Source organism: Fistularia commersonii, chromosome 30, assembly GCF_037954325.1.
Source record: "Fistularia commersonii isolate RoL2024-O1a breed Wild chromosome 30, RoL_Fcom_v1.0, whole genome shotgun sequence".
NCBI lineage: Eukaryota > Metazoa > Chordata > Actinopteri > Syngnathiformes > Fistulariidae > Fistularia > Fistularia commersonii.
The window spans coordinates 747,095-767,597 of record NC_141313.1 but is presented as its reverse complement, the minus strand read 5'-3'; the positions used below and the strand labels follow the sequence as shown (position 1 = coordinate 767,597).

Sequence of the window (20,503 nt, the reverse complement as noted above, 5' to 3'; positions counted from 1 at the left end):
CAACGTACGACCAGGGTGAAAGAAGCGTCCAGACACGTGTTTCAACTGCTAGTTTGCGTTTATCTTCTTCTGATCAGAGTTAAATACTGGAAGGGAGAAAGATGAAGATACAAAGGGGGAGAAGGAAACCATGATCTCCACGAACGTCGGGTTCCATCAGGGGATTCTCAGTCGTCCTCGTCGTCGTTGCAGTCCGCGCACAGGATCTGGTCCCGGTCCGGGAAGAAGCCGGAACCCACCAGCGACACGGAGCAGCGCGAGCACTTGAAGCAGGGCTGGTGCCACTGGCGCTCCTCGAAGGAGACGTACTTCCCATCTCCGAACCCTGAGGAGATCACCGGGTTGGGGGTCAACAACAACAACAACAACAACAACGGGGAAATGTCTCCTCCGGGTCACGGTGACTTCATGTCACAATCTTTTCGCCGTGGCAGCTGAATTTCTTCACTTGAAGACGCTTCTTCGGTCCAGAACGAGCACTGAAGAAGGGCTGAAGAAACCAAGAAGACCTGAAGAAGCCTCTCGGAGGACGCGTGAAATGTCTCCCAGTGAAGAAATTCAAGCCCAGTTGCCTCGACGAGAAGATTGCGGCAAAAACGACCTGGAAAGGTCCATCTGGGTTTGTTTGCCCCCCCCGCGTGTTTTGGGAAGGTGGGACGCCATCAACATGGCGGTCCAAGGAGCTGTTTGTTTACGTTGCCCCCCCCCTTCGTATCTGCGCCGCATTCTGCATTCCTCGCCGCCGTGGCCGTAGACGGCAGTGGCGGCGGCGGCGTTTGGCTCCTGGCCTTTGTTAACATCCAGATGATATCTGGAGCGCCGTGAAGGAGACCAGGCCGAGCCGCGATTGGTCGCTTCCAACGGGAACGCCGCCTCGGCAAACAGACCTGCTCTGGATCATCATGTCCGGAGGGGAGGGTCGGAGTCATGGGGGCTATTTATAATTAGCAGGAGCTCCACTGAACGCCACTGGAGGTCTTTCCTACCTGACGCTATCAGATTTTTTAATTCCTCTTCCCTCAGCCGCAGGGAATCCTTAAATCTTTGTACTGAAGACCTTAAAACACTTGATAGCCTTAAGATGAGATGAGAACAACTTTATTAATCCCGAAGGAAATTGTTGTGCCAGAGTTTCAAGTAGAAAACATAACAGTTACAGATAATAGTTGGAAGGAGGAAGAATAAGAAATATAATGAAATATGAATTGTCTAACTGTTAGCAGTAACTACAAAGATTGAAGATTAACCTTGACAATTTATATTTTATTGTGTTTCTTATTCTCCCTCCTTCCTACTATTATCTTTTATTGTTATGTTTTTGCTTGAAACTCTGGCACAACAGTTTCCTTCGGGATAAATAAAGTTGTTCTTATCTTAATTACTGCTTTCATTAAAAGGTCATTGAAGTCATTGAAGGAGCTTCTCACGCCCCCTGATCTGTTTACCAGGGTCACTGCTAAGGCTGCTCTGCACACACACACATTGCCAGCTCAGACCTGTGTGTGTGTGTGTGTGTGTGTGTGTGTGTCAGTTCCAGCACTGACCAGTGATGGCGCTGTTGCATCCCGCACACTTCTTGGCGTAGAGGCTGCTGAAGCACTTGACGCAGAAGGGCTGGTCTCCCTCGGAGGTGAACGGCTGTCCGGCCAGCGGGGCCTTGCAGGCGGCGCAGAAGAAGCACTCCCTGTGCCAGACCTCATCCTTGTAGGTCACGCCGCCCTTGGTCAGAGGCTGGAGAGAAAGTCACCACACACACACGCACACACATCTGTCCAATATGTCCGCCGTTCCTGGAGACACATCTCCTGTCAGAAGCTGCGAGGAGCTCACCTTGCTGCAGCGGCGGCACTGCGGCGCCAGCCGTCCCTCGTAGCAGGGCATGCAGTAGAAGCCGCCGCCGTCGGGGACGAAGGCGGCGGCGCCGATGGGCTTCTCGCAGCCGCGGCACACGAAGCAGTGCTCGTGCCACGTGGAACCGCCGTACTCTAACATCTTGCAGCCTGCGGGAAGGCCGGGCAATCATCTCGCCGTGACCCCGAACCCCGAAACGCCCCCCCCCCCCCCCCCGTTTCCATCACGGCGCGCTAACACCCATTAGCTCGGTCTCTACCTGGCATGACGGTCTTGTCGCAGGACACACACTTGGAGGAGAACTCGCTGCAGAAGCAGTCGCTGCACACCAGCGCCTCACCCTGCCGGCTGAAGGGCTCGTCGGCCAGCGAGCGGCGGCAGCGGGAGCAGCGGAAGCAGTGCGAGTGGTAGTGGGCGCTCTCGTACACCAGCTCCTGGGGGGTGAAAGGTCACGGGTTCGCTCATTATTGGCTCCACCCTCTTTTTTAGGGAGCCAATCCCAGCCGGCGCCATTGTGGGAGGCGGGGCTTAACCGGGATGAACCAGCTGTCAATCATCCAACCCTCTCACTCACACCTTGAGAGCTTTCAGGCTCTGCAGGGATGCAGTGATTGGTTGGAGAACAAAAGCAGGAGAACGTGAGGAGAACGTGAGGAGATGAGAGGATATAACTATTATATGACATTATTCTATATTACATTTTATTATATTTGGAAACAGACGGGCCAGGGAGGTGGGGGTCTTCTGGGTTTTCTGGGTCTGCTGGGTCTGCTAGATCTGCTGGATCTTCTGGGTCTGCTGGGTTTTCTGGGTTTGCTGGGTCTGCTGGATCTGCTGGGTCTGCTGGGTCTGCTGGGTCTGCTAGATCTGCTGGATCTTCTGGGTCTTCTGGGTTTTCTGGGTTTGCTGGGTCTGCTGGATCTGCTAGATCTGCTGGGTCTTCTGGGTCTTCTGGGTTTGCTGGATCTGCTGGATCTGCTGGGTCTGCTGGGTCTGCTAGATCTTCAGGGTCTGCTGAGTCTGCCGGGTCTGCTGGATCTGCTGGATCTGCAAGGTCTGCAAGGTCTGCTAGATCTTCAGGGTCTGCTGAGTCTGCTGGGTCTGCTGGATCTGCTGGATCTGCAAGGTCTGCAAGGTCTGCTAGATCTGCTGGGTCTCCTGGGTCTGCTGGGTCTGCTGGGTCTGCTGGCGTGTGACGGAGCAGGATGATGGACGGCCGGTTCTCCGGCTCGTGCCGCGGACGACGGGAGGCCAAAACAAGCAGCGGCGTGATTTACTGCCCCTGCCAGGTTCTCCGGCCGGAGCCCATAACTCAAACCCCTCCTCCGCCTCCCCCAGAAGAACAGCTTCCACCCTTAAAGCTGAAGGTCCTGCCCAGCTTCCAGAAGGAGAAGGTCTCACCTTGGCGTTGTGGCTGATGATCTCCTGACACTCCTGGCAGGTGTTGGCGAAGAGGCGGTCGTAGCAGGGCACGCAGTGAGCCTCCTCCTCCACCTGGATGTACTTGCGCCCGTACAAGGACTCCTTGCAGGTCTTGCAGTCGAAGCGGTCGCTCATGATGCCTCCTGGCCAGATGGAGCTCGCTGGAGGCGGGAGGAGGAGGAGGCCATAAAGCAGGAGAAAGATCTACCACGACCCGGGGGGCGGAGCTGGTCCAGGACAGGAGGTGACCGGGAGCTCTGCAGCTTGGTGATCGCCTCCTGCTCCGGGACCTTCTCCCTCCTTCTAATGACCATTAATGCAGCGAATTCTATCTGGAGGCGAGGGGGGGGCGCCGGGTCTGCTCTGGGTCATGAGGAGAACCAGACGCCCCCCCTCCTCCCCGCTGTTATCAGAAGGTCAAGAAAACACGCAGGACAACAGAGATACAACAGAACATCACATCCTCCGTCTGCTTTCTGTCAGAATGAGGACCCCCCCCCCCCCCCCCCCCCCGAGCCTGCCTTCCTATCTGAGGAGACCATGAATGCGGCAGGAGAACAATGGCTCTCCTTCCGGACACTGTCTTCTCTTCCTGAGGCGCAACATCTGCAGGAGCATTCTGAGGCCTCCAGCAGCAGCAGCAGCAGCAGCACGGGATGGAGGTGGAGGAGGAGGAGGAGGAGGATGCAGTGCGACAGCTGTTTAATGTCACTTTGGGTAAACAAATATTTCAGAGGCGAGAACATCAGCTCCTCGCCTCATGGTGCCATTTCAGCCTTGTTAGTTTTGTCGTTGCCCATATTTGGGCAGCAAAAGGATTTCATTCCATAAACATGGAGGAGGGAAAATGCCACTCTGACAAACAACAACGGCGGCCATCTTTGCCACGTCCTGCACCGGGGGGGGGGGGGGGGGGGGGGATCTCTGCGCTGAACAGCAGCCAGGTGAGCAGTCGGCGTGCACGTGCGCTCTGGTGCCGCGCCCTGGAATACCTGTCGGCCCGGTTCTGCTCCTCGACCTCGGGGGCGGAGCCTGGAGAGCCCAATCCTCATCACCGCTTCTCGCCAAAACACAGGTGTCGGGTTTTATCTTCTTCTGCTTTTCCACGTGGAGCAGGTCTGTGAGATGATCCACCAAACCCAGCGTTCCCCCGGGGAGGAGACGCCGGCAGATCCCGGCTCCACGCGGGCGTCTCATAGCAGTAGCGCTAACGGCTACGTGCTAATAGCTGGAACGATACGGTAACGTAGGCGGGAGGAGGCGAGAACGTCGGCGCTCGGTGGGAACGGCTCTCGGGTCTCAGCACGAGGAGGCGCCGCGGGACCGTTCCCACGCCCGGCGCCCCCCCGGCTTTCCCGGCGGCATCGTGGCGACCCTCGAGCGGCCGCTCTGCCAGGATGGAAGATCACGACCGCACTGGACCCGCAGCCCCCCCCGCCCCCTTGGAGAACTCTCAGCTCCACGTTTTAAAAACAGCTCACACTGAAAACAGGAAATGAACGTCAGGCTCACGGATTCTGACACAGCGGCCTCCTCTCGCCGCCGATGGGACTCGAACCCCCACCCCACATCCTGTGCCCCCCCACCTCCATTCCACAGCATCACCTCTCGCCCGCTTTCCTTTGCAGAAGTAATCCTGGACACCTTCTCCTCCGATCAGATTCAGCGGTCTGCCGTGTTCTGAACCGGCCTTAGCGCCCGGTAACGACCACGCCAGGCTTTGGCGGACGGTGGTCACCGTGGCAACACAGGGAGGAAGACGGAGGAGCAGTTGGTTCCCCTCAGATCCACTGAACCCTGCGAGAAACCCCCCCCAACGCTTGCTGGACCATTCCAAACATGATCCAAAGTAAATAGACAGCCGACCCGAGTCCTCCTCCAGGTCCAGCATGGGAACACAACCCGCTTCCTCTGGTCCCCTGGTTATTGTGGCTCTCCTTTAGCTTAGCATAGCCCACAATGGAGACTGGAACAGGCAAGCATGGACTGGTCTAAACCCACAATCTAACCCAGACTAAACCTGGATCTGTCTGACCATGAACTCGTCCACTGGCCCAGTCTGAACCTGACCTGGTCTAAACCTGGTCCAGTCTAACCCTGGATCAGTCTAACCCTGTACCAGTCTCACCCTGGACTGGCCTAAACTTGGCCAAGTCTAAACCCAGATCTGTCTCAATCTGGACTGGTCTAAACCTGGACCAGACTAAACCCTGGAGTGGTCTATAATTGACCGAGTCTAAACCTGGATCTGTCTAAAGCTAGACCAGTCTAAACCAGGTCTATACTGGTCCCTGTCTAAACTTGGACCAGCCTAACCTTGGCCTTGTCTAAACCTGACCTGGTTTAAACCTGGATCTGTCTAAAGCTGAACCGTTCTAGACGCCGTCTGGTCTAAATGGGCTGTAAACCAGACAAGCTGTTTATGCATGTTTATGCTAAGATATGCTAAGCTAACCCGCAGCACGGGAGCTCCCGGTCCGGCTTCCAGCTTCCAGGTCGGGAGTCGACGCGCCTGTTTTTCCAAAGTGACACACTGCTCCTTAACACTCAGCAGCGGAAACAGGAAGATGGAAAACACACACACACACACTCACACACACACCGGCTGCTGTCCACAGGCCAAACCGTCTCCCCACGCATGGATCTCGGGGGAATGCAGGATCACAAACGTGGCAGAACCCTGTCATTTCACGACAGAAGGAGGAGGAGGAGGAGGAGGAAGCCATCCTTCCCTCCACCCACTGCTTTCTGGAAAGAAAAAAAGTCAGGAATTCCTTTTTTCCCCCGAAACGAAACATAAAGTGGTCCGTGAACGCGTCACGGCGGCTCGGAGCGACTCCGTGACCCCACGGAGGTCACGTCCCGCCGCGGCCCCACGCACCCCTGGGCGAAGAGAACGACTCGAACCTGACTTGCCGACGCATATTATGGGATGCCAGCTTGTGGAGCGGCGGGTCACGTGGTTTCAAACCCAGGGGAGCTTTCTGATTGGTGCGTCTGGAGCAGACCGGTACTGATGGGGAAAAGTCCTGGTCCGGGATCCGGGGTCCTGGGTCCTGGGTCACAGCCCCCGCCCCCGCCCCCGCCCGCAGGTGCGAGGAGTCTGCGTGTTCCCGTGCACGTTAACCGTGAACGCGCCCCGCCGATCACGCCAAGTCTCGGGCGAGGTGACAAACTGACAGAAAGCGTCACGCTTCGATTTCCGGCCGCGACTTGGAAGTCGGCTTACCTGTGGGCGTGTCCGTGGGACGCGGGGTCGTGCGTGAACAAGCGGTTGGGTCCTCTGCGGGCTCCCGCGGCTCGGTCACGGACGGCGGAGCGCCGACTGGAGCCTCCGGAGTGCGGCGCGTAAAAGCTAAGCCTCCAGCCGTGCGTAAAAGCAAACCCTCCCCTCACAGGCGCCTCCTCTTCCTCCTCCTCTCCTTCTTCTTCTCCTCCTCTTCTTCTTCTTCTCCTCCACTTTGAGGGAGCCGCGGTGAAGGTGGGCTGTGTGTTTTGGATGAAACCGAATCCCTTAATGACAGAGGAGCCCGGGATGGAAAGGCGCCCGCAGCCGCGGCGGCGCTTCGACGTCACTCCGCGGGACAGCGAACGCATCCCGGGGAGTCCGCGCCTCACACGCACGACGGGTGTGTGTGTGTGTGTGTGTGTGTGGGTGGGTGGGTGGGTGCGTTGGGGGGGGGGGGGCACATTCACGCCTGTCAAGTCCCGCGCTCCTTCTCGGGTTTCTTGGCGTCGCGGAGGTTTGAGGTCCTGGAAAATAGAGACGATATTAGAGATGTTTTTCCACCACGGAGAGCAGGACCCCTTTTTTTAGGGGCTTGGGTGCAGATACTGACACTCTGGCGCCGCCCGCCGTCCAAACCCGCACCCTGCACCTTCTCTCGCCGTGCTAAGAAAGGTGAAAATTGTACCTGCAACTCAAAAACTTGGATTTCCGACGTTCTGCTCGGACCCTGAAGGCACCACGAGTGCAGCCATGTGATCCATCCATCTTCTGCCTTCTTGTCCAGGGCTTTCTCCTGGTGGGACCATCTCGGTCTCCTCATGACGCTCCTCCGGCTGCAGGTGATATGACCTCCCCCCCCCCCCCCCCAGCCCCCCGAAATGCACCACACGGGTTTATTACAAACGTTCTTCTTTTTATGTTGCAGAAAACACAGAAGCGACTGGCCGAGGAGGTAAACACGGCTGACAGGATCTCCATGGCGACGTGAACAGAAACATGATACGTAGGCCCGGAAGAGTTAAATACAAAAAAAAAAAAAAAGAAAATAATAACAAATCCAGACACGCTCTGGCAGCGACAGTAGAAAAGGCTGGTCGTGATCTTCGCCCTCCCTCGCAGCAGAAAAAGGTCCCGCGGACCAAAAAGGTACATTCGGTCCTCACGGCCGGCCCCCGTTGAGCGCGGCGTATTTCAGGCCCGCCACCTGAGCCGTGGCGCTGACGTCAAACACCTCGTAGATGGCTTTACGGAAGCAGTGGAAGTTGTACTCTATCAAACCTGCAGGGGGGGAAACACAAACCAGGAGAGGTGTTTTTACTTGGACGGGGAACGCGAAGCTCCACGCCGTGACCTCACCTTTCCTCTCGAAGCTCTCCTCTCGGAGGATGCACACCAGGGCCAGGAACTTGGTGACCTCCTTCAGGTAGAGCACGGTGGTGTTGTTGAGCTTGATGATGGCCAGGGACTCCTTGTCGTAGGCGCCGCCCGTGGCCTCGTCCAGCCTGCCGGGACCACGGAAGGGGGTTGAGAAGAGAACGTGGCCCGGGTTTCCGGGGGAACGACGACGGCGGAGCTCCTCACCCGTAGATGCTGGACACGTCGATGACCACGTCGATCATGTCGCAGCAGAGCTCGTAGGACTGCATGTCCACGGGCGAGCTGTCCGTGGCGATGTAGATCTTGCTGACCACGTCGAACAGGAAGGCCTTCTCGATGCCCGAGTGCTGTCGAACGGGAGGCGGCCGTTGAGAAGACCGGCCTTTTTTCCCCCGACCGGAGAAGAGAGACGCACGTACCGATATGAAGATGTTCAGGAGGTTCTCCAGGGTGGGCAGCTGGGGGATCAGCTTCTGGACCACTTTGCTGAAGGCCTCGAAGATGGAGTGGTCGTAGATGCTGGTCAGGTAGAAGCTGCGGGGAGGCGACGGGAACGTGCTTACAACCCCCGAGGGGAGCCGGAACTCGTGACGGAAAGAAGCGGGACCGACCTGAGGTGCAGCCTCTCCAGGCTGGCGTCGGCCAGGTCGTCGTTGGCCCGCTGGTGGATGTCTCTCTGCGTCTCGATCTTGTGGTCGTCAGAGAGACCGTCGACTTTGTGGATGAAGACCTCGAAGTTGATGTCCGGGTTCACCTTGTAGGCCCTGGAGACCGTCAGGTGCAGCCGGCCCAGGGCCTCCACGTAGTCGTCCTGGCGACGGGAAAGAGAGAGAGACGGTCAGTGCGCGGCAACCATCTCCAGCAGGTCCACGGCGCCGGCTCCTCGCCCTACCTGAGCGTCGATGACAAAGATCAGGGCTCCGGTTCCCTTGAAGATCATCTCGCTGTCGAAGGTGGGGTCGAAGAAGTCCACCTGGCCCGGAAAGTCCCAGATCTGGAAGTTGACGAAGGAGCTGCTGGAGATGTCGTCCTTGTAAATCTTGTTGGTGCTCTCCAGGAACAGCGTCTCGTTGGGCGACATTTTATGGAACACGACCTGGACAGCGCAGGGCGGTCAGGAGTTCAGCTTCCTTTCCAACAACTATCAGATAACATCGCCTCCATCTCGCCTTCTCACACCATCTTCCATCCGTAAACCTCCCCTTTGGTCTTCCTCTCGTTCTCCTCCAACCTCAGCATCTACCATCCAGATCATCTACCACGCGCTGGAGCCTCACCGATCCACCCGGGTTTCTCTCATTCACACGCACGTATCTGGTCTCGCTGCAGCTGACCTTCATTCCTCTCCTCTCTAGATGTTCCCCCACCTGCTCCTGCTACAGCTGCTACTGTCGTCTGCAAAGCTCGCGGTCCAATCGACGTCAGTGTTGGTGTTAATATTCACCGTTTGTCAAGTTCTAAGAACCTTGTCGTGCGCTTAGCACTTGGAGGTTGTCATTGTTGTTCCAACACTCCTTTTAACTTCATGTATCTAATGTGTGACTTTAAAAGCCCCTGGATGTCTTCTTCTCCTTCCCACCAAAGTGCCTGACAGTGACCGTGCTCCCTGTTTACATGCTCCTCCCGCTTCTTACCTTCTGGATGGAGGACTTGCCGCTCCGCCTCAGCCCCATCAGCAGGATCCGGGGTTTGTCAGCTGACGACGGGCTCTCCTCCGCGTCCGCCTCCTCCACTCCGTAGCCGAAACTTTTGGGAAACGACCCCACGACATCGTAGCAGTCGGCGAGCGTGGGTTCCTCAAACGGCATGGACATCCTGGATTTTTAAGGGGGGGCAAACTCAGTCTCGATCTGCAGCAGGAGAACCACGAAGAAGAATGTTGTTGTTGTTGTTGTCGGGGAGTTCCTGGGCCAGCTAGCATGGCAAGCTAACTGGCTAGCGGCGGACGCGCGGCGCGGTTTAAAGTACTAAAACGTCCCATTTGAGAGCCGGCGACCCCGAGGCGCTTTCAAAGTGCAAAAAACAACCCGCTCCCGTCGGGTGTCATGTTCGAATGCGGCTCACAGAAGGCGGAACACGGCGCAGTCGAAGTGAAAAGGAGAAGTCACAAGTTGTAGACTTCCGCCGTCTTCGCTGCTGGCCCCGCCCCTTAATCCGATTGGCGGTTGTTGCAAAACACAGTCACGTGACAAGCGGACAAACAGGAAGACGCGGCGCGGCGAGTGGATTTCACGGCGCTCTTCTCCACAATCCGTGAGTTTATTCTTTTTTCAAATTACGCCCAACTATTTGAATTTGACTTCTTTTCATCCGCGTGTCACACCGACGCGATCGCGCGTTAGTTTACCGTATTTTCTCCCCCGAGGTCGCTTTGTTTTTAGCTTGTTTCACGCAACCTAGCATTAGCACGATCCGACTTGGACCTTGTGAAGGTGCGAGATGTTTGCAGGGATGTAACGTAGACGCCGGGGGTCGCTAGGGGTGGATGACCTGGACCCGGGGAGTCTCCGTCCACTCCATCGGCCTGCAGACTGGCCTTGTTGCCGTGACGTAACCAGATAAACAGGAAACCCGTGCGTCCAGTTTGTTTTTGCACACGACTTCCGGCTTCCCTGTAACCCGTTCCTCAAGCTCAGTCATGAGACCAGGATTGCGGAACAAGTACTACGATCATACGAGAAATCATTTCGCAGAAAGGGGGCTTTGGAGAAGCGCGGCGCCTTCACCAGGAGGTGCTGATTAGTTGTTTCCGTCATGGTCAGCAAACGGCATTGAAACAGACAAATATTTGGTAGACCTTCCTCAGGTCTGGGTCATGTTCTCCTGCGTGGGTTCTCTCCAGGTCTCTCCATCAGTTCACAAAAACTCACCAGGTTCATAGAATACTGTAATACTGTGAAAAGGGTGAATACCGTGTATGTCACCTCACCGTGACGCCGTTTCCGTTCTCGGATCAGGGTCCAGGATGGCGCCGGTCCTCCTGTCCTTCCTCCTGGTCGCTCCACTGCTGCTGGTTGCTGCCGGACCGGTCCGTAGCCACGGCAACGGGAGCCTGCCCCTGGTTCTGTGGCACGGGATGGGTAAGTCACCCCGGCGACCTGGACAATCCCGTGACCTGTCAGAAGGAACCTCCTGTCCGTGTCTCGTCCAGGTGACAGCTGCTGCAACCCCTTGAGCCTGGGGGCGCTGAAGAAGATGATCCAGGCCAAGATTCCAGGCATCTACGTGCTGTCCCTGATGATCGGGAAGAACGTGGTGGAGGTAACTGAGGCGAGGTGTCCTTCGTCCACGGCCGTCCAGCACCCGATGGCTCCGTCCTCAGGCCTCCTTCCCTTTGCCTCTCCTCGTATCCCTGCAGGACACGGAAAACGGGTTCTTCAAGGACGTGAACCAGCAGGTGGAGATGGTGTGCAGTCAGCTGGCGCTCGACCCGCAGCTAAAAGGAGGCTACAACGCCATGGGCTTCTCCCAGGGGGGGCAGTTCCTGTACGTACCCCCTGCTTCCATCATCTGCATCCTCCACCGTCACACCTACTAACTTCCTGTTCTCCATCCATCAACCTCCTCTCCGGTCTTCCTGTAGACCTCCTGCCTGGCAGCTCCGACCTCAGCATCCTTCTACCCAGACCTTCACCATTCCTCCCCTGTCCATGTTCACACCATCTTACCCTGGCTGTATCTCCAGAGCATCTACCATGTGCAGCCTCTCTGATGTGCTCCTTCCTGATCCTCTCCATACTCCAACCTCCAAGAGAATCTTCATCTCTGCTCTCTCCAGTTTCCTGTCTTCTCACTAATGTCTGAAGACCAGACAACATGGCTGCTCTCACCTTCGTATCCGGGCTGATACCCGTTTCTCCACCCTCTTCATCGCTCTGGACCGTTGACCTTCTGTACTCAAACTCCTCCACCTTCTTCATCTCCACTCCCTGTAGCCTCATTGCTCCCCTTGGGTTCCTCTCATTCACACACATGTATCCTATCTTGCTGCAGCTCACCTTCATTCCTCTCCTCTTCAGAGCATACCTCCCCATCTTTAGATGTTCTGCTCTCACTACAGATCACAATGTCATCCGCAAACATCATGGTCCATGGAGATCCCCATTGAATCTCATCGGTCAGCCTGTCCATCACCACTGCAAACAAGAAGGGACTCCGAGCTGATCCCTGATGAAGTCCCACCTCCTCCTTGAACTTCTCTGTCACATCTCACCCCTGTCTCACAGCTGGCATACATGTCCTGCACCCCTCTGGCATACTTCTCTACTCTACTACTACTCTCTACGACTCTGGCATGCTTTTTCAAGATCGACAAAGGCTCCCTCTGCCCTTCTCTGTACCTCTACATCAACATTCTGAAACCAAATCCTCCATCTGTAGGACTCGTTCTTGTCATGAAACCATACCGACGCTCACCTCTGCCCTTCCACTACTCTTTCCCATAACTTCACTGTGTGGCTCCTCAGCTTTGTTCCTCTTTGGGCACCACGCTGTCTAACATCTAGAAATGCCTTGCCTTCCAGGAGGGCAGTGGCCCAGCGTTGTCCCTCGCCGCCTATGAAAAACCTCATCTCTGTGGGTGGCCAGCAACAAGGTACCTTCTCCCACGGGCTCAAACCCACACACCTCCAATGGCATTGTGAGGAACAGGTGTTCTGATGTTGGTCCTCAGGTGTTTACGGGCTGCCCAGGTGTCCCGGGGAGAGCTCCTACCTCTGCAACATGATCCGGAAAGCTCTGAACCAAGGGGCCTACAGCGACATGGTCCAGAAACAGTGAGTCTCACGGGCCAAGAAGATTCGATGTGATTTCACCCGACCTTCCGGACTCACCTGTGTGTTCCCCTGGTCTCGGCCTTCAGCCTGGTGCAGGCCCAGTACTGGCACGACCCCCTGAACGACGACCTCTACAGGAAGCACAGCCTCTTCCTGGCCGACATCAACCAGGAGAGGGTGAGTGTGAAGACCACAACCACGGCTTGTCTCAGGAAGACGTACGGTGGGGGGGTTGGGGGCATCAGAGGAGCTCCAGCCACTTGGATGAAGGCGAAACATCTTCCAGAAGTGGAGCGGGTCCAGTTGAGAGGATAAGATCGAGTGCTAGAACCTGGATATGACCAGGAACCTTCACACACGGGGCCGTGATGGATCGATGCAGAAGTTAGAGCAGGGATGATCCTACGCTTGTAGACCTCCTCCTAACCATCCACTGGTTTCTCTCAAAAGGGCGTAAATGAAACATACAAGAAGAACCTGCAGCTGCTGGAGAAGCTGGTCATGGTGAAGTTCCTGAAGGACACAGTGGTGGATCCCGTGGATTCAGAGGTAATGATTGAGGAACGTTGGTTCATGAATCCGAACCTGCTGACCCCCTCCTGATGTCTCCTAGTGGTTCGGCTTCCTGAAGACGGGCCAGGCCAAGGAGACGGAGACTCTGCAGGAGAGCGTCCTCTACAAGGAGGTGAGGTTTTGAATGTGGGATTGTCCTCATCCTCCTGGAACCCTGCGAGATGTTCACAGTGCCCTCTGTCTCCGTCCGCAGGACCGCCTGGGCCTGGCGGCGATGGACAAAGCGGGGAAGCTGGTGTTCCTGGCTTGCGATGGAGACCACCTTCAGTTCTCCAGCGAGTGGTTCGACGAGAACCTGCTGCCTTTCCTGCGCTAGGACGCGGCGGAGCTGAGCGCGCTCAGAACGGCCCCGCCCCTGCACTGACAACTAGCATGTGGACACCGATGCTAATTCTAATGATGCTAATTCTAAGTTCCATGAAGTTGGTCCTCCTCCTTCCTCTGCACAGGTCTGGACCTGTGAATAAATACTGGTCTTCACTTTACTTTGTAGAACCCGAGATCATCTTCTAATCCGACCAATAAAAACCATCACAGTGACTTTATTGCAACACTTTAATGATGTTTCGGTTCTAATGAAAAATCTGACTTTGGACCCGAAAGGAGAAAAAAAAAAAGAAAAAAAAGGAGGTAAAAGAGGAGAACATCTGCAAAGAGCTTCTCAGCTGGAAGAGCTGACGTGACGGCAGCGAGGAGCGGGCGGAGAGGATGAAGAGCTACTCATATTTACACGTCATCGCAGCAGGTACCGATGGATCCGAGGACCAGGATAAGGAGGTCCGCTTCCGTCCGCATGGCCATTGCAGCCGTCCGTCAGCCGCCTTCTGCTCTTTCAGCAGGATCTTCCTCCCAGCCTCCGCCGTGGAATGTGCGTGGATGCTCAGGAATGTTCTACGAGAGGAGGTGGAACTGTTCCGCGGATGAAGATGAGCTCGGTTCTACTATCGGGGTCTCAGCGCGCCGGTCGATCTTTGAATCCACGACTAACGGATGAAGTACCGGTGATATGGACGCCACCACCGTCTGCCAATCATCTGCCCCCCACCCCCCACCCTGCTCCGAATTTAGGACGGGGTTCGGAGGAACATCCTCCAGAAGAACATCAGTGGAGACCTGAAGTCTGGAGCCGTCAATCATCTGTTTTGGGCTGATTTTAAAAAACCATATCGTGGGTGGCTTCGCCCCGATTCAGGAGTTTTCGCTAAATTTAGTTATTTTCTTTTAAGTGCGTCGGGCTGCGGCCCCCTGAAACCCATGCAAACCGGCAGGTCCTGATCCGAAGCCCGATTGGCCGCGGGAGGAGGGAGGAGGCGGGCCGTCCAATCGGCTCGCTCGGGGATTGCGCACATCGTGTGAAATGTGAGGTTGGCAAACGGCTTTCTCAAAGTGGTCGCAAAGGGGGGGGGAAGGAAAGCCAAACGGGGAGCCGATCCCTGCTGATTGGCTGGAGGAATGCTCCAGGGAACGTGAACAGTCCTCTCATTGGCTTCGGGAGGGAACAGCTTCAACTGTGATTGGCTAAAGTAAAAGGGGGGGCGGGGGGGTTAACGCACGGCGTCCGAGTATGCGTCTACAGTGTGAGAGTTAGCCGGTGGGATGGTCGATCAGTCAGGTAGGCATTTGCGAAAGTGGGGGGCGGGAGGTGGAGGGGCGGCGAGCTCTCGTGACGTCCCTCTAGCCGGCGATCTCCGTCGCTGTGGTGACCAGCTTCTGGCCGTCAAACACCGTCTTGAACTGCTCGGGAACGGGGATCTCTTTCTGCGGAGGGGACAGAAGGTTCAGCGCGAGGTCTTTATCTCCTCGCCCACGCCACGCCAACACGCACAACACTCACAAACTCTCCGTCTTTGTCGGGCACCAGGATGTTCATCTCGGAGCTCTTGGCGCTGACGATCTCGCAGCGCAGCGAGTCCTGGCTCAGGTAGACGTGGCAGCCGTCCGTCTTGTTGATGGAGATGGTCGGGACGCCGCCGTTGACCTGGAGAAGAAGAAGAAGACGAGCATGGCGGCCGATGTGATCCGTGACGCGGCTCCAGGCGCCCCGCGCAGCGCTCGGTACACACCTGGACCTTCACGTCTTTGCAGTTGATGATGTCCACGATGCCCACGACGTCGTCAAACAGCAGGCCCATCTTCTTACAGTTGTCTGGGGAGGAGAAACACAGGTGTCACACCTCCGCAGATGCGTACGTGTGTGTGTGTGAGTGTGTGTGTGTCTGCGCACTCACCCAAGGTGATGGAGTTGATCTTCCCCTTGACCTGCAGGGTGCTCTTGTTGCACTTGTAAGCGTAAACCACCTGCTGGAGCATGGTGTCGCTGATGACCAGGCCCTCTGCTCCCTCCTGGTTCTCCTGCGGGCGTCGGGAGGAGGAAGGAGGGTGAGAAGATCCCAGATGTTCTATGGCACCGGGAGGAGGAACCCCCCCCCCCCCCCTCCTGCTGACACTCACCACTTTCCACTTCTTCCCCTCCAGCTCGAGGACGGGAGGCAGGGCGCGGGTGGGGGCGGCGGTGGCGGCGGGCCGGGGCGGGGTGGCGGCGAAGGGCTTGGGTCCGGCGCGAAACGCGGCGCTCTGGCCTCGCAGGTTGGGGTTCTTGTGGGTCTTCTCGTCATCCTTCACGTGTCTCAGACCTGGAAGGCAAGCGCAGGACACCCGTCAGAAGATCCGCCTCGGGTTCCGGGCGCCGGTCGGCCGACCACCCACCCTTGGTGATGTCCGAACCCTTGTTGATGGAGGCGAACAGGGCGTTCCTGTCCTCGCCAGAGTCCCCCTGGCCCGGGTCGATTGCGGGAGGAGGTCCGGGCGGAGGAGGCGGAGGACAACCGCCCGCCGGAGGTGGAGGAGGAGGGGCCGCGCCGGCCGTAGCCACAGGGCCCTGCAGGCAGGGGGACCTTCTCAGTAACGGATCCTTCTAGACAACGGCGGGAAACCTTCTCCGACACTCACGCTCTTGCTCCAGCTGAGCCCGGTGGTGTGGTGCTGCTTGATGTAGGCCTGCATCTCCGTCCAGATGGACAGATAGGCCTTCACCCAGTCCACGTGGGTCTTGTCCCTGCCGGGAGAAGCAGGAGCACGTTGGCGGCGGGCCGGAAGCCGAGGAGCGGCGGCGAGAAGAAGGTCGGCTTCCTTACTTTTCCTTGAACTCCTTGAGCACACGGTTGGTGTAGAACATGGCGGCGTCCTGCATCTCCTTAACGTAGGGGCAGGGCTTTGGGGCCTGGGAGAGAAGAAGAGGAGGTGAGCACCACCAAAAGAAACACACTCCACTGTGCAGGGGATGAATGCGTCTATTATGGGATGGCAAATTGTGTTGTCGCTCACAGAGGAACACACAAAGCGTGGCGTCGCTAACAGAGGAGCTCTTGTTTGCAGCCAGAGCTGCAGAACAACCAGGGCTGACTGCAAGTTCATTCACACACACACACACACACACACACACACACACACACACTCACCATGGCGATCCAGCCGAGAGCGGGCACGCTCTCACTGACGGCCGACAGGTGGTTGAACTGGACTGAGGAGCGGTTCTGCTCCCTGAAGGCCTGGACCTGCTGGATGGCCTTGGACACCGGCTGCAGCAGGGTCATCAGCACCGTCTGGACCAGGAGACACGGGACAGAGGGAGGAGCTGCTCAGACGCCTCTGACACAGCGCCGGGCCGACCTCCGGCCTTCTACTGGACGGACAGATGGGCGTGCATGCACACACACACACATGCACACTTGAGAACTTTTCTGAACTCACGTCACAGGGCTTCTGGGAGGAGGATGCCTTCACCAGGAGCTGCCTCTGGGTGGAGAAGGCCTGCTTCACCATGTCCGCCTGCCAGGAGGAGGAGAGACGACTTTAGAGACGCTCGTCCGATTCTTCGTCTGGACCGGCAGACGAGAGGCCGTCCAGATACGTACGTGTTTCTTGACGTCGCCGCCGATCTGCCCGCTAAGGGTCATGTACTGGGCCACCGGGCCGCTGACGATCTGGTCGAAGGCCTCCACGTAGGCAGAAGGAGCTGGTCGACAGAGGAGGGAGGGTTAGCTTCTGCGGCAATACAAGCTGGCGCTGAAACAGGAAGGGCCTTCAGAGAACTTTAGACAGGAAGCAGGAAGTCAAATGACGACACAAGACCTGTGGCATACACACACACACACGCACGCACACACACGAGTTCATGGGTGAGGAGATGCTGCGAATGCTGGCCGGTGAGGAACCCTCCAGAAGGTGGTCAGGGATCTACGATGGCTCCCGAGGAGAAGCTGCCCTGCTCAGCCGAGGTGGAGCCCGACCCCCTCGAACCCCCCGAACCCCCAGAGGGGCAGCAGGACGTACCTCCGGCCGGAGCGCCTCCTGCGTTGCCTGACATGGACTCCAAGCGGCCCACCGCCACCTCCAACCGCTGCACCAGACTCGCCAACTCCGCCATACCTGAGGGATGAAGAGGAGGGTTAGGGAGCGACACACTAACAGCCACTGGGACTAATTTAATCCTGCGTGCGGCGGAAGGATTTCTATCTGCGGCTGCAGCAGCGAGCCGGGCCGCGGGGACCTTTGAAACGGAGTATCAGGAGGCCTCCTTTAAAGCAGCCTCCATTTTCAACTCCTTTATCGGCTTGTTTTTAAACGTTCCAGAGAGATTAGAAGCTACTCTTCCCTCCGACCCACAGTTGTGTCTACAAACAAACCCTGCAGGGCCAGAGAAGCTCCGGTCTCTGCAGCCGTGGTTCCTCGGCTGTTCTCAAGGAGCAGCAGCTCCGCTTCAGGTGTGTTGAAGGATCAGTGCAACCCTGAAGGTGACCCAGAGAAGACTACGGCTCTGTGGTGCAGGTTCAGTGCTGAACCACCGAAGGCTCCTGCTCCGACCCGATGATGAGGACGACACAGATTCCTCCTCCTCCTCCTCTCTGCAGGCAGGCAGGTCAGCACTTGAGCTCTGAGGAATGTGGATCAATAGGAGCAGACCTGCCTCGACACCCTCCTCTGAAGATTGCAGTCCCTTCTGCACATCAAGATCTAGCCCCGAACCCCGGTCTAATCCGGTTTCAAGACGATTCTGGCACCAGGGTTCTTCTGACGCGCTCGACAAACACGTGACCGATGCATTTTAAGGTTCCGTAAGCTTGGAAGAAACAATTTGTAACCCGAGATGTTCTCCTCAGCTGCTTCCCCTGGGCAGGAGGAGCCACAGAGCACCTTCTATGGGGCGGTGCAGGTCCGACCCTCAGGGTGGACCTCCTGCTGGCTCATCTGTCAGCAGAGCAGGAATCCCAGGATGATTAACGGGCAAGTCCTGTCACGAATGCTCCCACCCGGATCGACCCGGTGGAGATCTAGAAGATCGGAGCGCCGGTGACCTTTTAGAAGGCGAGAAAAAACCGCCGGACGATTAAGAGAGGGCAAAGGTCACCTGTTGCAGCAGACACTGCAGCTTTATTTCAAAAAGCTTGCTCCTCCCGGGTACCTTCAGCAGAAGCTGCAGGTCCATCTCCACCGGGTCAGGAGTAAAATTAGATGACGGACAAACGGCGGCCGCCCTTGACCCATATGCTTTCTGAACCACCAGCTGGAACAAGCATCTTGGACTTCCTGGTCCCTGCGGAGCAGGTGACTCACCGCTAGCAAAAAGGAGCGGCCCGTCGGGGAAGTGTGTGGAAAACACACTCTTCAATGTAACTAAACCCTCCTCAACCCTTTCCAGTTCTGCAAATGTGTAACTTCTGTACAGGAACACGTCTTGCTACACGAGCCCGGATGGCGGGGGAACTGTTAGTTCTAGACAGACCGCAATTTATAAAGTGCTGATCACAGAGGAAACTCCAAGCAAAGACGGACGGAAGCACTGAGGAGTGAACAAGGAGCTGCAGAACACCAGCTGCATGCAATCCAACCCTGGGGTGTGAAGAGTGACCTTCACACCTTCACTCCAGGTGCAGGTTCTCCTAGAAGCACCTGAACGGGGAGGGGATTGGTGACACAAAACGGGGTGCAGACCCGTTGGATCCAGGTGAATGTGTGTGTGTGTGTGTGTGGGGAGGGGGGGGTGACCGGCGTGGACAAAAACACGCCGTTCCTGAGGCCTCCAGGCGAGTCCAGGTGGGGCCGCGGAGGTTAATGCGATTTCCGGTCTGGAGCTCAGACGATGCTAACGTCAAGCTAGCCGGCTAGTCTGGCGTCAGTTAGCTAGTTAGCTGGTGAGCTAAGCCGGCGGTTCAACGGCTCCCGGGTCTCCGGCCGACCGGCGCCTGTCAGCGGGTCACGGCCTCCCACTCCGCCGGCTTCAGCGCGACACAAACGGGCGTGTTTTCACCAGAGACACCGGAAACACCCGTGGGTTTATGACAACAACCGTCGCTCCGAGGCGAAGGCGGAAGAGGTGGGGGGCTTCCCCGTCGACCGCTGGAACCAATTCACGTTGATTTAGCGCAACATCGAGCTATTTTCACGCAGAATCCACGCCCGGAGTCGGGGAGTGGGCTCCGGAGGACCCGCCTGCTCCGCCACCCCACCCCGGCTACTCGGTATTTCCTGGTCTGCAGCTCACGCCCCTCCCTTCGCCAGCAACCGCTGGAACCCATGGAAATAAATTCAAAATATATGTGTTTTAAAATCAACACACCGGCGGGTCGAACCCTCGCGTCCCGGCCCGGGGATTAACGGGACGCCCGGGTTCCGTCCGCCGGTTTTGGCCGTGAGCAGCCGCGGCTAGCCGGTCCGCGTTAGCATCACACCGACATCGGCGAGTCCCTTCCCGGAAGATTCGACGCGGATTCTCCCTCTCCCGACCCCCGCCGACGAACAACCCTCCCGGGACCGGCCTCCCCGCCCGGGACCGGCCGTTTTCCACGCCGCCCGGTCGTACCTGCCAAACGGGTCGCTGTGATTCGGTCCTCGGTGTCGCTCCGTGGGGTGTGCGGTGCGCAGAGCCGACCGGGGCGGGGCTTCCTGCCGACGGCGGAGGGATACAGTTACCCGGCGTGCACCGCGGAGCTTCCGCCCGCCGAGGAAACTAATTCCTTTCCCATATAAGGAGCGTGTGAGGCCGCGGGCTGAGAGGCGAGCGAGGAGGACCAGGGGGGACCAGGAGGAGGACCAGGAGGGACCAGGAGGAGGACCAGGGGGGACCAGGAGGAGGACCAGGGGGGACCAGGAGGAGGACCAGAAGGTGGACCACCAGGAGGAACACTAGGAGGACCAGAAGGTGGACCAGGAGGAGGAACACTAGGAGGGACACTAGGAGGACCACCAGGAGGAACACTGGGAGGACCAGAGGGTGGAC

The 20,503-nt window shown here is 57.4% G+C and overlaps 4 protein-coding genes across 9 annotated transcripts; 1 reads left to right on the top strand and 3 right to left on the bottom strand.

Annotated features, from left to right (window-relative positions):
• Window positions 1-40: 40 nt before the first annotated feature.
• On the bottom strand, window positions 41-6,756 carry LOC147215962 (four and a half LIM domains protein 3-like). Of its 2 annotated transcripts, none has more exons than XM_086177900.1 (6): window positions 6,503-6,756; window positions 3,253-3,434; window positions 2,111-2,285; window positions 1,831-2,000; window positions 1,545-1,731; window positions 41-325 (listed from the first exon to the last, which is right to left on the bottom strand). In XM_086177900.1, the coding sequence occupies exons 2-6, from the start codon at window positions 3,406-3,408 to the stop codon at window positions 168-170; spliced, it is 846 nt and encodes a 281-aa protein (XP_086034026.1). In that variant the 5' UTR covers window positions 3,409-3,434; window positions 6,503-6,756; the 3' UTR covers window positions 41-167. The 2 variants fall into 2 exon arrangements, with proteins under 2 accessions (XP_086034026.1, XP_086034025.1); XM_086177899.1 differs by lacking the exon at window positions 6,503-6,756 and adding an exon at window positions 4,266-4,707.
• A 638-nt stretch (window positions 6,757-7,394) lies between these two features.
• On the bottom strand, window positions 7,395-10,825 carry LOC147215961 (ras-related GTP-binding protein C-like). 4 transcript variants are annotated; one of them, XM_086177894.1, is made up of 8 exons: window positions 10,809-10,825; window positions 9,514-9,694; window positions 8,772-8,975; window positions 8,491-8,690; window positions 8,299-8,413; window positions 8,084-8,226; window positions 7,859-8,004; window positions 7,395-7,780 (listed from the first exon to the last, which is right to left on the bottom strand). In XM_086177894.1, exons 2-8 carry the CDS (start codon window positions 9,691-9,693, stop codon window positions 7,662-7,664), a joined length of 1,107 nt encoding a protein of 368 aa, XP_086034020.1. In that variant the 5' UTR covers window position 9,694; window positions 10,809-10,825; the 3' UTR covers window positions 7,395-7,661. The 4 variants fall into 4 exon arrangements, with proteins under 4 accessions (XP_086034020.1, XP_086034019.1, XP_086034018.1 ...); XM_086177893.1 differs by lacking the exon at window positions 10,809-10,825 and adding an exon at window positions 10,303-10,408; XM_086177892.1 differs by lacking the exon at window positions 10,809-10,825 and adding an exon at window positions 10,303-10,406 and having other exon boundaries at window positions 9,514-9,729.
• Window positions 7,741-13,767, top strand: ppt1 (palmitoyl-protein thioesterase 1 (ceroid-lipofuscinosis, neuronal 1, infantile)). Of its 2 annotated transcripts, none has more exons than XM_086177896.1 (10): window positions 7,741-7,810; window positions 10,837-10,959; window positions 11,031-11,140; window positions 11,238-11,365; window positions 12,403-12,473; window positions 12,552-12,654; window positions 12,741-12,831; window positions 13,105-13,203; window positions 13,268-13,339; window positions 13,421-13,767. In XM_086177896.1, exons 1-10 carry the CDS (start codon window positions 7,741-7,743, stop codon window positions 13,541-13,543), a joined length of 990 nt encoding a protein of 329 aa, XP_086034022.1. In that variant the 3' UTR covers window positions 13,544-13,767. The 2 variants fall into 2 exon arrangements, with proteins under 2 accessions (XP_086034022.1, XP_086034021.1); XM_086177895.1 differs by lacking the exon at window positions 7,741-7,810 and adding an exon at window positions 9,802-10,132.
• A 1-nt stretch (window position 13,768) lies between these two features.
• On the bottom strand, window positions 13,769-20,180 carry cap1 (CAP, adenylate cyclase-associated protein 1 (yeast)). The gene is made up of 13 exons (XM_086177890.1): window positions 20,087-20,180; window positions 17,560-17,655; window positions 17,142-17,242; window positions 16,978-17,055; window positions 16,686-16,829; window positions 16,362-16,447; window positions 16,177-16,282; window positions 15,934-16,105; window positions 15,679-15,860; window positions 15,456-15,579; window positions 15,291-15,373; window positions 15,062-15,205; window positions 13,769-14,985 (listed from the first exon to the last, which is right to left on the bottom strand). The coding sequence occupies exons 2-13, from the start codon at window positions 17,651-17,653 to the stop codon at window positions 14,902-14,904; spliced, it is 1,398 nt and encodes a 465-aa protein (XP_086034016.1). The 5' UTR covers window positions 17,654-17,655; window positions 20,087-20,180; the 3' UTR covers window positions 13,769-14,901.
• Between the last annotated feature and the right edge of the window lie 323 nt (window positions 20,181-20,503).

Coding starts and splice junctions, on each gene's coding strand:
- ppt1 (XM_086177896.1), top strand. CDS start 7,741: ATGGCTTTACGGAAGCAGTGGAAGTTGTACTCTATCAAACCTGCAGGG. Junction 11,366..12,402: donor TCCCAGGGGGGGCAGTTCCT/GTACGTACCCCC, acceptor CTTGCCTTCCAG/GAGGGCAGTGGCCCAGCGTT. Junction 13,340..13,420: donor AGAGCGTCCTCTACAAGGAG/GTGAGGTTTTGA, acceptor CTCCGTCCGCAG/GACCGCCTGGGCCTGGCGGC.
- LOC147215961 (XM_086177891.1), bottom strand. CDS start 10,282: ATGCTAGGTTGCGTGAAACAAGCTAAAAACAAAGCGACCTCGGGGGAG. Junction 9,695..10,226: donor ACCTCGGGGGAGAAAATACG/GTAAACTAACGC, acceptor TTAAAAATCCAG/GATGTCCATGCCGTTTGAGG. Junction 8,227..8,298: donor TCCTGAACATCTTCATATCG/GTACGTGCGTCT, acceptor CCCGTTCGACAG/CACTCGGGCATCGAGAAGGC.
- LOC147215962 (XM_086177899.1), bottom strand. CDS start 4,470: ATGAGACGCCCGCGTGGAGCCGGGATCTGCCGGCGTCTCCTCCCCGGG. Junction 2,286..3,252: donor TCATCAGCCACAACGCCAAG/GTGAGACCTTCT, acceptor TTCACCCCCCAG/GAGCTGGTGTACGAGAGCGC. Junction 326..1,544: donor ATGCAACAGCGCCATCACTG/GTCAGTGCTGGA, acceptor TGATCTCCTCAG/GGTTCGGAGATGGGAAGTAC.
- cap1 (XM_086177890.1), bottom strand. CDS start 17,653: ATGGCGGAGTTGGCGAGTCTGGTGCAGCGGTTGGAGGTGGCGGTGGGC. Junction 15,861..15,933: donor GGGTTCGGACATCACCAAGG/GTGGGTGGTCGG, acceptor CTTGCCTTCCAG/GTCTGAGACACGTGAAGGAT. Junction 14,986..15,061: donor CCGACAAAGACGGAGAGTTT/GTGAGTGTTGTG, acceptor TCCCCTCCGCAG/AAAGAGATCCCCGTTCCCGA.